The sequence below is a fragment of the Carettochelys insculpta genome, chromosome 2, assembly GCF_033958435.1.
Source record: "Carettochelys insculpta isolate YL-2023 chromosome 2, ASM3395843v1, whole genome shotgun sequence".
NCBI classification, from domain to species: domain Eukaryota; kingdom Metazoa; phylum Chordata; order Testudines; family Carettochelyidae; genus Carettochelys; species Carettochelys insculpta.
In genome coordinates this window covers 190899392-190914792 of record NC_134138.1, presented here as the reverse complement: position 1 = coordinate 190914792, position 15401 = coordinate 190899392, and the positions used below count along the sequence as shown (strand labels likewise).

The following is a 15401-nucleotide window of genomic DNA, read 5'->3' as shown; positions in this document are numbered from 1 at the left end:
TATGTGATTGCCAGCCTACTTATGCTGAGCTATCAAGAGGTTTGTGTGCTACAATATTCGAGTGAGCAGACACAGTTAGGATATTTATCAAGATATCTGTTTTGGCTACTTCAAGGTTCAGAGATCAGATATGCACATCCTCCAAGACTACAGTACATCCTCCAAGACTACAGTACATCCCTTGATAAACCTGGAATGGGACTAAGCACTGTAGCTCCCATGGACTTTAGCAGGAGTTCTGGATGCTGAGCATCTCTTAGGATTTGCCCTATATGTTCCTTAGTTTTTCCACTGTGATTATTTACATTACAGTAATATCCAGAGCAGTCCTCCATTGTATTGGGCACTGTGCAAAGATAAAACAAAAACATAAGCCCTGCTCTGAAGAGTGTACAACATAAATAGGAACAAAGGCCACGTAGAACACCAAGTCAGGGAAGAGCAGGGAGCTAATGGTGGCAGTAATGCAAACACAGAACAGCGTGTAATATTGAAAGGTACAATTTGGAAGCTTCGTAGTCATCTGTTCTTTGTTCAATCAGATAAGCGAACAAGAGAGGTAAATGAATCACTAACAGGCCACCTGCCTGGTCATTAGCATTAGGCATGGTGTGTGAGGTTTCACTTTTGACTAGTTCAATGCACTATTTAGGCATGTAGTTTGATGACTTTCTTAAAGTAAATGTACTCATTATAATGCTCTCTGTCCAATCAGCTGGGAAAATTCACACATATAATCCACAGCAGATTCTATAGGGATGCTCACTCCCTTCGACAGTGATGGATTATAAGGATAGGTTTTCCTAAGAAGGCTGGAGATGCAACCTTTGAACAAATGCAGTAGGCTGTGGCTCAGCTGCCATAAACTGACATCACTTGAAATCAGCTGAGTTACACCAATCTATGTCTGTTGAAGACCTGGGCTCGTTACAAGTATGGTACATACAGGTTGAAAATAAATTGATTTTGTTCACAGGAGTAACCACCCAGAATATTTGCACATGAAAAAAAACCTAACATGATTTTTTAAAATATCTTTTTATCTGGCCAGTGGTACAGATTATGTCCCATTACACAGTCACAAGCTTTGAGAGACATTTAACCGTGCTTTTGCCCATTAAAATCTTGAGGCAATGCCTTTTTAAATCAAAGCCAGAAAAATAAGTACCCAGGCTCAAGAAATCAGTTGTTTTTGTATGTTTCAGTTTGAGCAAAATAAACATTTTCAATGCTTAAGTACCAGAAGCTCTTCATCAGATCCTCACCTTCTGTGAATCAGCATAGCTCTATTGGAAATAAATTCACCTAGTTAATCAGTGCCAACTGGGAATCTGACCCTTTAAGTTTTGCTTTACACACAAAGTACAAAGACTGAACAAATCCTGTTAGCATCCACCTACCCAAATATAGGTTAAAACACATTTTTCAGAGGATGATCATGTGAATTGAATGCTCCTTAACCCAGAAAATAAAGTACACTTGGTAGAATGTCACCTGTTTGTCAACAATTTGTTCTTGCATTATGTGATGCACTTTTGGTGGTAGTCCTCATGGCAGCATATAACTCAACTGACCTGACCTGTTATTTAGTGAGACTGGGAAATGCTGCCTGAGCCCCATGAGCTGAAGTCCTCCTCTTACCACAATGCCAGCATCAAATGCTTTTGAATCACACACTGAAAATCTAGAGGGGGAAAAGAATGCCCCTTTTGAGACAGGCAGGGTGGGTGTTTACCTAGCAGGAGTTCATGGTCTGCCAATGCTGCATTTTCATTCTCTGCATTGACAGTGAACAGTTAAGCAAAACTGGTACATATTTTGTGAAATTTGCACAGGAAAAAAAAACGCGTGGGCGACTCAGTCCAATTCCCTCAATATCTCTCATTATTTGTAATTCACACCATGATATCAGTAGCACTTGACTCAATAAAGGAAATGGGAGAGAAGCATACCTCCTTTTTCTTGCTGGTTTATTTTTGGCAGTGTAGTGGGAGAGGAGATGACTAGAGCTAAGGACTAAACTATCTGGCCTTGGAGAGTCACGCAGTGAATTCACTCACTGCCCTCTTGTAGTGGGAATGCAGTGACACAGTCCCTTACTGGCCTTCCAGCACAGGCAACCTCCACAAATGCTGTTCCATTTTACAAAGTAGGACGTACAGGAGAAGGCAGTGTTGGGACCCTTGCCTGTCCCCATGACCTATGGACCTCTTGGTGACAACTGACAGAGGGCACAGGGATGCAGAAGTGTTACAAGATCTCCCTAGATCTGATATCTCTGTACTAGGTCAACAAACAGTGGCATGTAAGGTCCCTGGTGAAAGCCTGCGTCACACTGGTCATCACACTGACTGTGAAATGTGTGTACAGGTAGTGTGTAAGGAGTTGCCTGTACCATGAAAATGCTGTACATAAGAGCAATGGCTTAGGGCTCGTCACCAGGCAAGAGATCGCTATCTGTCTATCCACATGTCAATTCAGCAATGTGTGGTTCACAGTGGGTGTCCAATTACAGTCTAAGCAAAATGATAGGGGAGTAATTGCAAAGTCTCCAGAGAGAACACTAGGCAGAAAAGCACAAGCAATAGAGCTAGTCCATTTACAAGGGCAGGGAAAGGACATTTGGAATATCCCTATAGGACAGAGGAAAGCTCTGGTTCTTTCCACTGAGCAGTCACAAGGACAGCGTGTTTGTTTCATGAGCAGAAGATCCCAGCCAAACGTGGCTATAATATGCTGTCAGGATTTGGGGTGAGATTTTTGCTCTTATGACGTGACAGTGTTTTATTCATTAAGTTGAGGCTACGGTATGTCTCACGTGGCTTTTTGGAATGTAGCTTGTTGTTTCCAATACTTCTGTTTACTATCACATACATCTCTGTTCTTCTTTAACTAAACTTATACTTGCTTTCTTTATAAACAAATCTAAGTGCTGCGTGTTAATTAAGCAAAGCTGTGTTATGCGGTCTCACCAATGAGATGCATTGATGCTTCCTTTGGCAAGGCAGTATCTGGGAATTCTGTGTGCAGCCAGCGGAACAGGAGCAGGGCACTCCAAGGTGACACTTGGAGGATGCAGAGTTTGGCATGTGCCTGTCATTAACTTGTAAGGAGACAGCCAGGCATGCAAGGCTGGGCTTGCGTTGCCAAAGGTTTGCAGCTGGTAACTGACCCACAGCAGGTGAGGTTTCCTCCCACTAAGGGTAGGTGGTAGGCATGTGTCCCTCAGCCTTGGATATCCCCCAGGAAGCATCTCTGTGTTCCCCTAAGGAGAAACCTCCATCTAGCCCCAGAGACAGGAATGCAATCTGCTGCCACTGCTAATGGAGAGCAGGACACAATGGACAAGCTAGCCGGGAATAAAGTAAACCCCTCAGGGAAGAGAGAATGAATGATATTTCAAACAGTACCTTGACAATGAGCCCCGAGAAGCTTAAAATTGATGTGCTGGAGGTAGAAAAAACAGCAGAGGGATTCAGAGTGGGGTTACACTGTCCATTAAGTGAGTATGGGGTACATTTTGCAGTGGATTTAACAGGGTGTTGTGGGTGCTAGAGAGGTGCAGGGGAGCAGTAGGCAGCCATGTGTGTGCTAGAAAAGCAGAGGAGAAGGTGGATTTTACAGCAATGGGTGATAAAAGCAAAATTGCTTCCTAATTGCATGAGAGCAGAATTTAAAAAGAACCAAAATATATGAGCTCCTTCCATTCTGCACGTGCATCTTAAGTCAGAGACGTAACAAACTGTTGACCACTTACACTTAGAAGAAATTCAGCCCTGCTGTAGCCAGACTCACATTAAAATTAGTGGAAATTTTGCCTGTTCTGACCAGAGCACAATTTCACCATAGGATTTTTTGCTACCACTCATTCTTCTATTGATTGACAGGTGTCAGCTTTAGGGCTCCCAAGTTTGATAAGAGTGTGTATGTCCAAGCACTTACAATGATGCTGCTAATTCTAATGGATCTCCAGTATATATGTACAGGCACCAGAACACTCACAGTAAGTCCATAGGGAATAAGGAACAGGTGAAACAAGGTGAGACAATTATTTCTGTGAAACTGCCATAGTCTTTGGGATGGAACACTCAGGCCGAGGCCACACTAGCAAGTGATGTCAAAAGGGGTAATCCTGATCCGTCACGTTGAAGTGAGTCGACTACACACAAAATGCAGATCGACATTGCGATCCACAGTATTGAAGAGAGACCCCACCGCCCCCCGTCCTTTTGAAAGGGAGCGGCTACACAGCCCAGAGCCTCCTTTTGAAATAACAGGGCAGGAAATGGTGAGGGAAGGGTCAAATGGCTGGCAAGGCCTTCCTGGAGCACAGGCCAGCTGCCACCTCGAGGGGGCCCACAGAGGGGGTTCCAGAGAGGAGGTCCCCTGCATGCCTTCACCATCTCACAGGTGCCCATGCCCTCCACCCCGTGCAGGTCATTGACACCATCAGCCAGATCCTCCTGTGCTGGCTTATCTACCTAGGGGATGTGGATGTCACCATGGTCGGGTTCCAGCTGCTGGGATTCACTAACTGTACCGGCATGTTGGACAGCACACACTTCACCATTCAGGCCCCAGCACAGACACAGATGGTACATAAATCAGAAGAGTTACCATTCCGTTGTCCTTCAGGCCTTGTGGATGCCCCAAGATGGTTTATAGACATTTGCATGGGCTGGCTAGGCAGGGTCAACAATGCCCACATCCTGCGGAATTCATGGCTTGTGTGCAGTATGGCCGAGGGCACCTATGTCTCCCCATGGGAGCTCCTGGTGGGGAACATGACCGTGTCCCCATGCATTGTCGTCAATGTGTCCTACCCCCTCCATGCATGGTAGCCAGGAAAGCTACAACGCCCAGCTCAACCAAGCCAGGAATACAACAGAACGGGTGTTTGGGCAGCTGAAGGCATACTTCAGGTGTCTGCTGACATATCTGGAGGTGGACCTCCCTAGTGTGCCAGCGGTCCTGGGTGCATGCTGTGCTCTCCACAATATTGTGGTGAGCAAGCACAAGCTCTTTGTGGTGCGCTGGGTGGCTGAGGCATTGCCACAGCATGACCAGTCAAGTGCAGTCCCCTGCCACCAGGTGCACTAGGATGGGATACGTGGGTGGGAGGCCCTCTCAGAGGCCTTCGCCCGGGGGCCCCTGTGACCCAGCCTTGGCCCACCCCATTCAACCCCTCCTGCACACACTCCCACCTCTGCCCCACCAGCACCCCCACCCACCCTCCCACACTTCCCTCACCATTCCCACCCAATGCACAACATGAATACTGTCCAATAAAGTGAACTGTTGACTTTTTGAACCCAAAAATTACTCCAGCTATTTACAATGGGGTGTTAACTCCATAATGGGGGAACCATAGGGCCAACTCTTTACAACGGCAGTGGGGATGAACTATTTACAAGAGGGGACAGGGGTCCTCACCTGTCCATAGGAGTAGGGGGATAGGAGCCAAGGTGGCCCCTTGAGTTGCAACTGCCCTGAGTCCAGGGCCCCCTGCAGGGCTAGGATGGTGCTGGGGGCCCAGGTAGATAGGGGCATGCTGGGAGTGCAATGGCCTCTGACTCATGGGGGGGGCAGAGGAGCCATGGCCAGGCTGGGTGCACCCACCCACAGCTACTGCATGAGCTCCTCCCTCTCAGCTGCATTCGTGCTGTGTGGGGAGTGGGGTAGGGTGGCGAGAGGGGCAGAGGCAGAGGCAGGAGTGGGGACCACGGGAAAGGCCATCCATGGAGCAGGTGGTTGGGCCAGGCAGTTGGTGATGGCCTGATTTAGGGTGTTGAGGTATCCCAAGACTGGATCCCAGGCCACCCACTCCATGGAGAGCCATTCCCACAGCAGGCGGTATTGCTCCCACCACCTGGCTTTGTGGGCTGCTGCAAATTCATCGGCACAGCTGCAGCAGTGGTCCCACCCAGAACAGGGCCCCATCTGTGGGGGGCATCATTTCTTCCCCCTCGCTAGCCACTGCAGGGCTCCCTGGCATGTCAAGGGGGCTGGGGTGGCCTGTGGACATCGAGGCTGTGAAGACGTAAGGGGAGAGGGTGGTGCCCTTTCAGTCACGCAACCGGGTACTGTGGGCCAGTGGCCCCATCACTGTCCTTCCCTGCCTATGGGCAGTGGGGAGCCTGGATGCTGTGGGGTCTGTCCATGCTGGGCCATTGGTGGGGCTGGTTCACATCCCCCCCACCCTCCCCACGTATGTGTCCCATGTGGCTGTCCATGGCCCCATGTGGGGACCCCCACGCACTCAGGTCCCTCCCTGATAGCAACCATGGCCATCCCAGCGCCCTGGCCCATGGCCACTGGCTGTGTGCCCGGGCCTGTGCTGGCAGCAGCAGGGACCCCTCTTCCCCCCGCCCACATGCCCAGGGTGCCCCACGCCTGGACCTACCAGGGGGTGCTTCATGGGATTTTGGGAGAGGCCTGGGAGGGGTAGCCCGGCTCATGCCCTCTGATGACGTGATGATGTACAGGATCCCCTCACTGCTGCCCTTGCCATTGCTGTCCCCATCAGCAGCTGGCAGCTCTGGGCCTGGTGGTGCTGCAGAGAGTCCTGGCTCTTGCTCCTCGCCCCGGTCCTCTTGCTCAGCAGGGTCGAGAGTCTTTTCCGGCAGTGTGGCCTCCAGTGGTGCAGCCTCCCTGGGGCCAAGGAGCTGGTGGAGGTCATCATAGGAGGTGCAGGTGGCAGGTGCTGCCCCCAACCACCTGGCTGAGACCCTTGCCTGGGCATACCCCTGGGGCAGCTCCTTGACTTTCAACAGTGCCTGACCAGGGGTCCGGGGTGGGGTGGGGCTGGCCCTTTGCAGCCAGGTTGTCGGCCAGGTGGTCGAAAGCGGCTGCTTTCCACTTCCACCCCTCCATCCTCAGCATGACGTCCTCATTCCTCCAGATGGCCAGCAGGTCCCAGACCTCAGCCTCCAGCCACAGGGCACCCCTCTTCTTCAGGGGCTGCCTGGGGTCCTGGAAGCCCTGCTGCTCAGTGCCTTGGGACCTTGAGGCTCCTAGGGGTCTTGCCTGCTGGCCATGGCTCCTGCTGGATCCCTTTCTTACACTCTGGGAGGTGCCATAGAGTGTGCAGGTGCAAGCACGTGCTCCTACGGCTGCCAGCACGCTCTCAGCTTCCTGCCTGGGATTTCTATGTCCCTGCAGCTTTAAGGCACCTGAAGCTGACAGCCATAGAGCCCTGGCTGCTGGACAGGGCATCTCTGTGCTCTGGGGAGGGCCGGCCCCATGGAGGACTTATGATTTCAAAATGGCGGCCAAGAAAGTAGCTACACACGTTTTCTTTTGAAATCAGCATCAAAATGGAGTGTTGTTCCCAAAACGGGAGTGGAACAACACCTTGGAAACGACCGCCTTTTTACCCCGATATTGATTCTGAAATGAGCAATTTGTGTGTAGTTGCTCTGCTGCTCGTTTTGAAATCGCCCCTCACTTCAAAATTGCTTTTGAAATTACTTGCCAGTGTGCCCACAGCCTCAGTGGGAAAGTAGGTGAGGAAGAGATTGTGCTATAAAATACCCAGGAAAAGTTATTCAGCTCTTCGAAGTGGCTACTGCAGTTATTTGTGTCTTGCCCTCAGGGTACAGTGTGTGCAGTCAGAGTTTGCTGGGATGATATAGTGTTTGAAACTAGGGATTTGCTAACTTTTGTGCCTAATTTCAAAGGCACAGAAATAGCCCGGGTTTCATATCAGACTGTGAACTCAAGCCTGCTATGGTTCAGTTCCCTATGAGCCAGTGTTGTACTGTCTTTTAGGGCAGGAACGTTCGTGAAAACCCCGTTTCTGAACTCATGAGAATCTCAGCTTACTTTTATTTTATTTTATTTATTTATAAATTAAAGTCTCTTGCTCTTGTAGTTGCAGGGGAAAAAAGTAACCAAAAGCCTCAGAGGAAAAAAAAATACCCTGTGTTTATTGGCTTAAAAGTCATGAGATGTCTATAAGTAATTGAAAGGAGGTTTTTTTTTTTAGGCTTTGACTCATAATTGTCAACGTTGAGGTTGGTAAGACTCAAAGTTTGGGTTGCTGTTGTCTTCAGCAGAAGCAGCACAGAGCTAGGATCAAGGTTTAGGGCTACACTTTGTAGCTCAAATTTCTCTGGAGTGCAGCTCTGGGGTTTTGTGGAGGGGCGGGGGGTTGCCTCTAGAGAGAGATTAAAAAAGCTTGAGGCTCCATTTTTGCTCTGATAAGATAAAATGTAAAGGGCCTTATTCTGATCTGACTTGCACCCAGCTAATCATCATTATGTTAGCGCCAATAAGTCTACAGCCTCACAGCAGCATTAAATCCACATACAAGAATTAAAAATCAGAAAAATAATATTGCCAAGTGTTTTATGACATGTCTTTAAGGTCCCTGTGTTCAACAATGTGAATTACCTTAAAGAATTGCAAAGCTATGGAAAACAGAAATGTTTGTTTAAAAAAAATCAGGGTTGGTTTGACTGCAGCATCATCATATATGTGATTATATTTTACATCGTATGGCATGGCCATTTCCACAGAAGTCTCCAGCTCTCCCCAGTTAGCTTGCAGATTTCATCATCCTCCTGCTTGTAAATGAATATGCATCAGAAGCAAAGAGATGAATTCACATCCAATACTTTACTTAGGGATCTATTTAGGATCTCCACCTCTCTAAGCACACGAGCCCAAACACCCTTCCCCGTCCCTGCCCCATCCCTTCCTCAGTGCCCTGCCCCTCCACCATAGACCTGACTCTGTCACTCCATCCCCCTCTCCCCCGCTGTTCACCCTCCCCCACTCTCACTCTTTTTTCCTGCACAGAGGCAGGAGATTAAGGTGCAGAAGGGGGTGCAGGCTCTGGGCTGGGGCCAAGAGGTTTGGAATACAGGAGGGAGCTCCAGGCAGAGCTGCGGTCAGGCGGAGGTTTGGGCTGCAAGCCCTGAGAGGGAGTCTGGGTGCTGGAGGGGGCCCAGAGCTAGGACAGCAGATTGGGGTGTCAGAGGGGAATTGGGGGTGCAGTCTCCAGGAATGGGCTCAGAGCTGGGGCATGACGTGTGGGAAGCAGGGCGGGGTGTGGGCTCTGGGAGGGAATGTGGGTGTCTCAGAGGGCTCTGAGCTGGGGCAGGCAGCTACTTTACAGGAGGAGGTGAAGGGAGCAGGCTTCACCTGAGTGGTGCTTAACTCAGGTTGTTCCTACTCAGCGGCATAGCAGGGCTAAGTCAAGTGCCTTACCTGCCCCGGCTGCAGGCAGCTCTCAGAAATGTGCAGAAACCACCATGGTTCCTGGGCAATGGGTGCAGCAGAAACCTTGCTCAGGGTGGCAGCAGCATGCGGAGTCCCCCCTATTCCTCCCCGGGGCCAAGTGGACTTACCGGCCTGTTCTGGGAGCACCATGGAATCAGGGAAGGCCTGTGCCCCACTGCACAGCCAGACTTTTAGGGCAGGTCTACACTAGACCTTAAAGTTGATTGTAGATGCACAATTCCAGCTATGGCAGCTACACAGCTGGAATAGACACATCTATGATTCACTTTTCTGGCTGTCCTCGCTGAGCAAGGATGACAGCAGGGTTTCTGCAATGGGCCTCGCTTACTCCTGGTAAGAATGAGGAGTACAGGTGTCAACGGTCGACCCCGAATAGTTCGATTTTGTGCAACTCCTCTAGGCACATGAAATTGACCCTGGAAGTTGGACCCTGGACCTATTGATCTCCCGGTAAGTGTAGATGTACCCACAGTGGCTCAAAACCTCCTGGCTTGGATCCAGTAGAGTGCAGGAGATAAAGCCCAATTCTGGGAGACTACCAGTGAAACTGGAGGGCTTGGCAGCCCAGGTTCTCCAGCGAGCCACTTTCTTCTCACACTGTCGTAACAGTCAAACTTTCAAAACAATGGGCCTGACTCTCCATTGACTATGCAATGTGGGCCATTGTTTATATCTATGCACAGTGGGTTAAAAAACACTGCTATATCAGGATACATGTGTAAGTTGCCCACTATGTAAGTAACTACACACTGTAAAAAATTGTAATGAATCAGATCTAGGGCTTCCAAATGTGTGTTCACTACCATGCATATACAGTGCTTGTTTTGTGCTGGTACTTGCCAGTACTGAGTACTGGCATCTCAGCAGCCCCAGCTGAGCACTGGCTCCTCTTTTTTGTGCATATATAAACAATCGGGCTACAATTTTTGCCCTTTTTCTTGCATATAAAGCTATAGGGTTTGCATGGGCACAACACATCTGTTTCACCAAGTGCAATTTCAAATGGGATCTGAATGTGCACATTCTTTCATTTGGGTACCAGTGTGCACAAATTGCACATTCAAGTGAATTCCAATGCATAAATTTGCACACATACACACAAATGGCACTTAGCCTGTAGCTTTTCCGAGAACTTTGGGCCTATCTGTCCAGGTGAAAATATACTTCGAGTGGCACTCTTCTCTGGTAACTGACACGGTATCTGCAACTGAGCAAATAATAATAATTGAATCTCTGTCTGTTGAACTAGACAGATTTTGGTTTTGTATTTTTGGGGTTTTTTTGGTGTGGCTGTTTTGTTTTTTGTGCTGAGACACTTAATTGTACAGCTTAGTTTTCTGCCCATGGCAGAAGCATAATAATGTCTGAGATTTAATTAACTTCATGTGGCACCGCAGAAATGGGTAGCAAATCAATAATGAATGCTGTTACAGTCACCTTGTGCTCCTATAATTCTCTGTGTTTGGGTGCACTAATGAGGTCTCATTTCTGTGAGCACCTCTTCAATAGCAAGGAGGAGATTATTTGTTTAATTGCTGATCTCATGTCTGTCACTGGGGATATGAAGTAGTCTCAGTTGAGACTCTACTATTGGGGGCCAGTGCCTTGAGGCCCAAGGCGGCGAGGAGGATATGACTCATTTTCCTGGCATTGTTGTTCTGTGTTTCTCAGGCTGAGAAATTCTCAGCATGAAGCTTCAGTTGATATAGCTGTGGAAATCGGCAGCTGCTTTGCGGTGGTGCTTGATATGTAATTGTCAGATCTGGGCCTGCTGACAAGCATGGAGGGGAAGGGGACAGTTGCCCCAGGGCCTGACATTTCAAAGGGGCCAAGAGCTCGAGTTGCCGCCACCGCAACTACTACAGCAACGGCAGTGACCAGGGCTCCAGGCCCCTTTGAAAAGCTGCAGCAGTGCTACTGTGCCGCTCTGAGTGGCTCTGAGGAAGGGAGGGGGGCCAGCATCACAATCCAAGCGGCACTAGGGGCGGAATGCCCTAGGCTCTGCCCCTTCTACCCTTGGTTCCACCCCTTCCTGAGGTGTAGAGCTGGGCCCCCCATCCCACCTTACCCTGGTGCCTGCAGAGTCTGTCTGCCCTGCTGATCAGATCTTCACTTGGTCCTGACTCTTGCCTGCCCCTGCTCTGGATGATACAGCCCATGGGCCAAAACCAGTACATCAAGCCTTTCAGTCCAGCCCATGGACACGCCACAGGGACCCTCAAGCAGGGAGCAGCACCATGGCTTAGAGCAGCTGACAGCTTCATCTGTTTTTCTGCACAGGGAAGTGGAGGAGAGGGAAGCTTTGCATACTGCTCCACCCCCAGCACAATCTTTCAGCTCCCATTGTCCCATTGGCTGGTTCTAGCCAATTGGATCTGAAAGGCTGTGCTGAGGGCAGGGGCAGTGTGTTTAGCTTCCCCTTCCCCATGGTGAAGAGAGGCATAGGAAGCAGCCTGCCACCCTGAGCTGTGGGGCTAAGGCAGGCAGGGAGCCCACTCAAGAGTCCCACTGGGCTGCTGTCTGAGAGGCCCCTAGGAAAGCACCCCCAGACCAGAGCTGCCTCTAGCACCCCACCTCCTCCAGCATCCTAACTCTCTGCCCTCTGGTCACCATCTCCTCCTATGCCAGGTCACCACCCAAGCCTCTGAATCTTCTTCCCTTCTGCCCCAAGTCACAACTCCCTCCCAGACCCTGCACTCCCTCTTACCCACCTCCTGCAGGCCAGAATCCTCTCCTGGACCTATACCCCTTCCCAGACCAACACCCCCTCCCAGACCCTGCACCCCAATCCCTTGCCCCAGGTCATAACCCCTCCTTCAGCCAAACATCTTCTCAGACCCCACACCCTCTCCTGTACCCCAGTCCCTTCTCCTGAGCTCTCTTCTGCACCCAACCTCCTTTCCAGACCCTGCACTCTCTCCTCAGAAAAATGTGGCTCTTGACCACTTACCAAAATCCTGGAGTGGCCCCACCATGAAAAATTACTCCCCACACCTGTCCTAGAGAATAATGGGAGTAAAGGAGTTTTTAACCAACACTTTAGCAGTTACTTTGGTTACAAACATCTCCTCTGGGCTCTTTCTGTGGGCCCAGAAAGAAAATGTCTGATGACTCACTTAAGGGGCTGACATGATCTCTCCTAGGAAGGGCATATCTACATGGAGACTCTGACACCAGAGCACTCTCCAGACCTTTTAGTGTACACTCGATGAGTGAGCAGCAGGCTCATATACTGTACGCTCACACCTGAGCTTGCTACACATGAAACCTCCTTGCGGAAATCACTGGCGAGACAAGTTAATTAAGGGGGAGGGTGTAAAACAGCAGTGCTGAGAATTTGCAATCTAGGCCATAGTAACCCAGAGAGCTGGGCCGAGGTGATGGGAGGTCCTTGCGTGGGCCAATCGAATTTACTGTGGAGAAATATAGGATAAGGGCCTGAGTGTCTCTTGGGCCAGTTCACATATGGCTGCCTGGTATAGAGTACAGACTACCTCCCATTCGTAACAGGGGACACAGCATTTTGGGAAGGTGCTGTCCACTTATATATCCTACACCCTACATAATGAAAAAAATAGGGAGGAGCAGAATGGAAGTGGAAAGAGGCCCATGGCCACTACATCAGGTCTCGTGCCAGCATTACGGACCTGTACCATACACTTTAAGCTCATTCCCTTCCATTAATTTGAATTATCACTTCCAGCCACCATTGTTTCTAGCATAAATAGTTTCTAGTCTAAACAAATGTGCCTTGTTACCACAGACAGGCTCTATGTGGCATGGAAAATCTCATGCTACATCACGTTGGCCAAGGAAACAATGCCCAGCTTCACTGTAGCTAAAATAACATGTGATCGGCAAAACAGATGTGCTGTACATCAGAATAAATGCACCTGAAAGGAGGTGCTAATTAGGCTTTCCCAGCATGCTTTTCTTTCCTCCATTTGCCCTGTCCAATCTGCTAACCTCTGTAACTCACAACGCAATAGGTACCATACCCCACCCACTGCCCTCTATAGCACTGTTAATTCTTTGGAAAGAGCACCATCGCTGTACCAAAGCCTGCCTGAATTACAGGGAAATTACACGGTATGAATTTGAGTCAATTATTATTGTTATTATTATTATTATTATTATTGGGATTCTGGTAAGATGTTTAGTAGCGTAACTCTTGATCTTCACTATTGTTTTCCTTTTAAAGCCAGGTTTTCTAGATAAAAACCCAATCAATACTGTTATCTGTTTGCAGCATCAGAACGGACAGCCACAGCGGGTCCCTGGGCAATTTGTGGAAAAGAGGGGGCACTGTGCACCCAGAAGGGGCGGGGACTCAGGTGGTTGTGGCTGGGCCAATGTTCCCTCTAACTTTTCCATCCATGTGGGGAATACGTTTTGTTATTTGCACTGAGGGATGTCCGGATGTTCACCACCAACAGAAACACAGGCTGCCGGCAGTGGGTGCTCTGCCAATCAGCCGGGCAGCAACTGAATCTCTCCTGGGTGGATGCCCAAGCACTCAGCTTACAGGGAACATTGAGTGGGGCCAAGAGCAGCCAGCCTATAGCACCGCTCGCACCACAGAGCTGCCCACCCCCAGCCCCACCCCCAGCCCTTAGAGCCGCATGAAGTGGCGTTGCAGCACTTGGGCAGCAATTCAGAGGGGCCCTGGGCTCCAGGCACTGCCACAGAAGTGGTGGGGGCAGTCATGGGCTCCAGGCACCTTTGTAGCACCAGGCCCAGTGCCACTGCACCTCCCTTACCTGCCCCCACATCAGTGGGCCTGGTTTGAACTGAGTTGTCAATGAAGACGTACAAAATACATAATCTACCTCACTGAATTCATTCCTCTGCCAGCACCATTTAACAGCTGTTCTGGAAATAGATTTATGTGCCACACGAGGCCCGCACACAGGTGAAGGGAACTTTAATTTCTGTCAGGCTTGAACACAAAGGAGCATATATGCTCCACAAGATGTACATGCATGTCTCTCTGTAATGACTTTGCTGTTGCGCTTATTAAGAAGGCAGCGTGGAGTTGCATGTTAGAACCTACAGGAGTAATGTGCTTTCTCCTTGAAAGCTCATGTCTTAACGCTCAAGTTGCTAGTTGGATTCCGGACTCGATAATGTAGCTCACTGGAGTGGAGTCATTGCATCGCAGTCCCACCAGTAGGGTAATCCATTCCCAACAGTTAATATCAGCGAGAATTTATATGCATGCACAAAGTCAACAACACACCTCACAACATGAACCTGACCTGCTGTGTGTTTAAAAAAAAAAAGTGGCCAACTCTTCTGTTATTGCATTGCAGCTCCAGAAATTGAAAAGATCGCTGTCTTTCAAGACCAAAAGCTTACGGAGTAAAAGTGCAGACAACTTTTTTCAGAGGACTAACAGTGACGTGAAATTGCAAGTTGATCTGCTGCCTGAGGTGAGCACCAGTGTCGGCCAGCTCCCCAGCTCAGAGAGCCAGACCTCCACACCCATCAAACTCCAGCAGCAGCCAGAAAGCAACCAGGTTCATGTTTTCCAGGAGCATATCTTCAAAAAGCCCACTTTCTGTGATGTCTGCAACCACATGATTGTTGGTAAGAACCAGTTTGTTTGTGTGTGAGAGAAAACCTGCAGAGTGGCCTTTCTAGACCATATGTCACGGCAAAGATACTCATGATAATACTCGAGCAAAGAAACTCAGAGTGATGATCCACACCAACTAATCCATTTGCATGATCATAGATTCCTTGATATCACACTTTAAACTGTGTAGTTAAAATAAAAAATATATAAATAAAATATATGGAGATACACATCTCTTAGAGCTGGAAGTGACCTTGGAAGGTTATCGAGTCCATTCCCCTGCCCTCTTAGCAGGACCAAGCACCATCCCTGACAGATTTTATTAATCTATTTCCCCTTAGTCCCTAAGTGGCCTCCTCAATGATTGAGCTCACAACCCTGGGTTTAGTAGGCCAATACTCAGAAATGTCTCCCCACAGTGGCAGAAGTAGGAACCATAACCCAGAAGCTGTGGAGCCAAATTTTGCTCCATTGGGGTTTGATGAGCTTTGGTTCCTGTTGGCTATACTGCTAGACTATATGGTTAAATGTCATTCATCATGATGAATCAAACAGAATGAAAGTCCCACATGGTTCT

General features: G+C 49.1%; 1 protein-coding gene across 1 annotated transcript in view; it reads left to right on the top strand.

The window, feature by feature from the left end:
• STAC (SH3 and cysteine rich domain) overlaps nt 1-15401 on the top strand; it is a 134635-nt gene that overhangs the window by 23560 nt on the left and 95674 nt on the right. The window contains exon 2 of the mRNA XM_074986068.1: nt 14559-14835. Coding sequence (XP_074842169.1) covers nt 14559-14835 — 277 coding nt within the window. The remainder of the gene's footprint in view (nt 1-14558; nt 14836-15401) is intronic.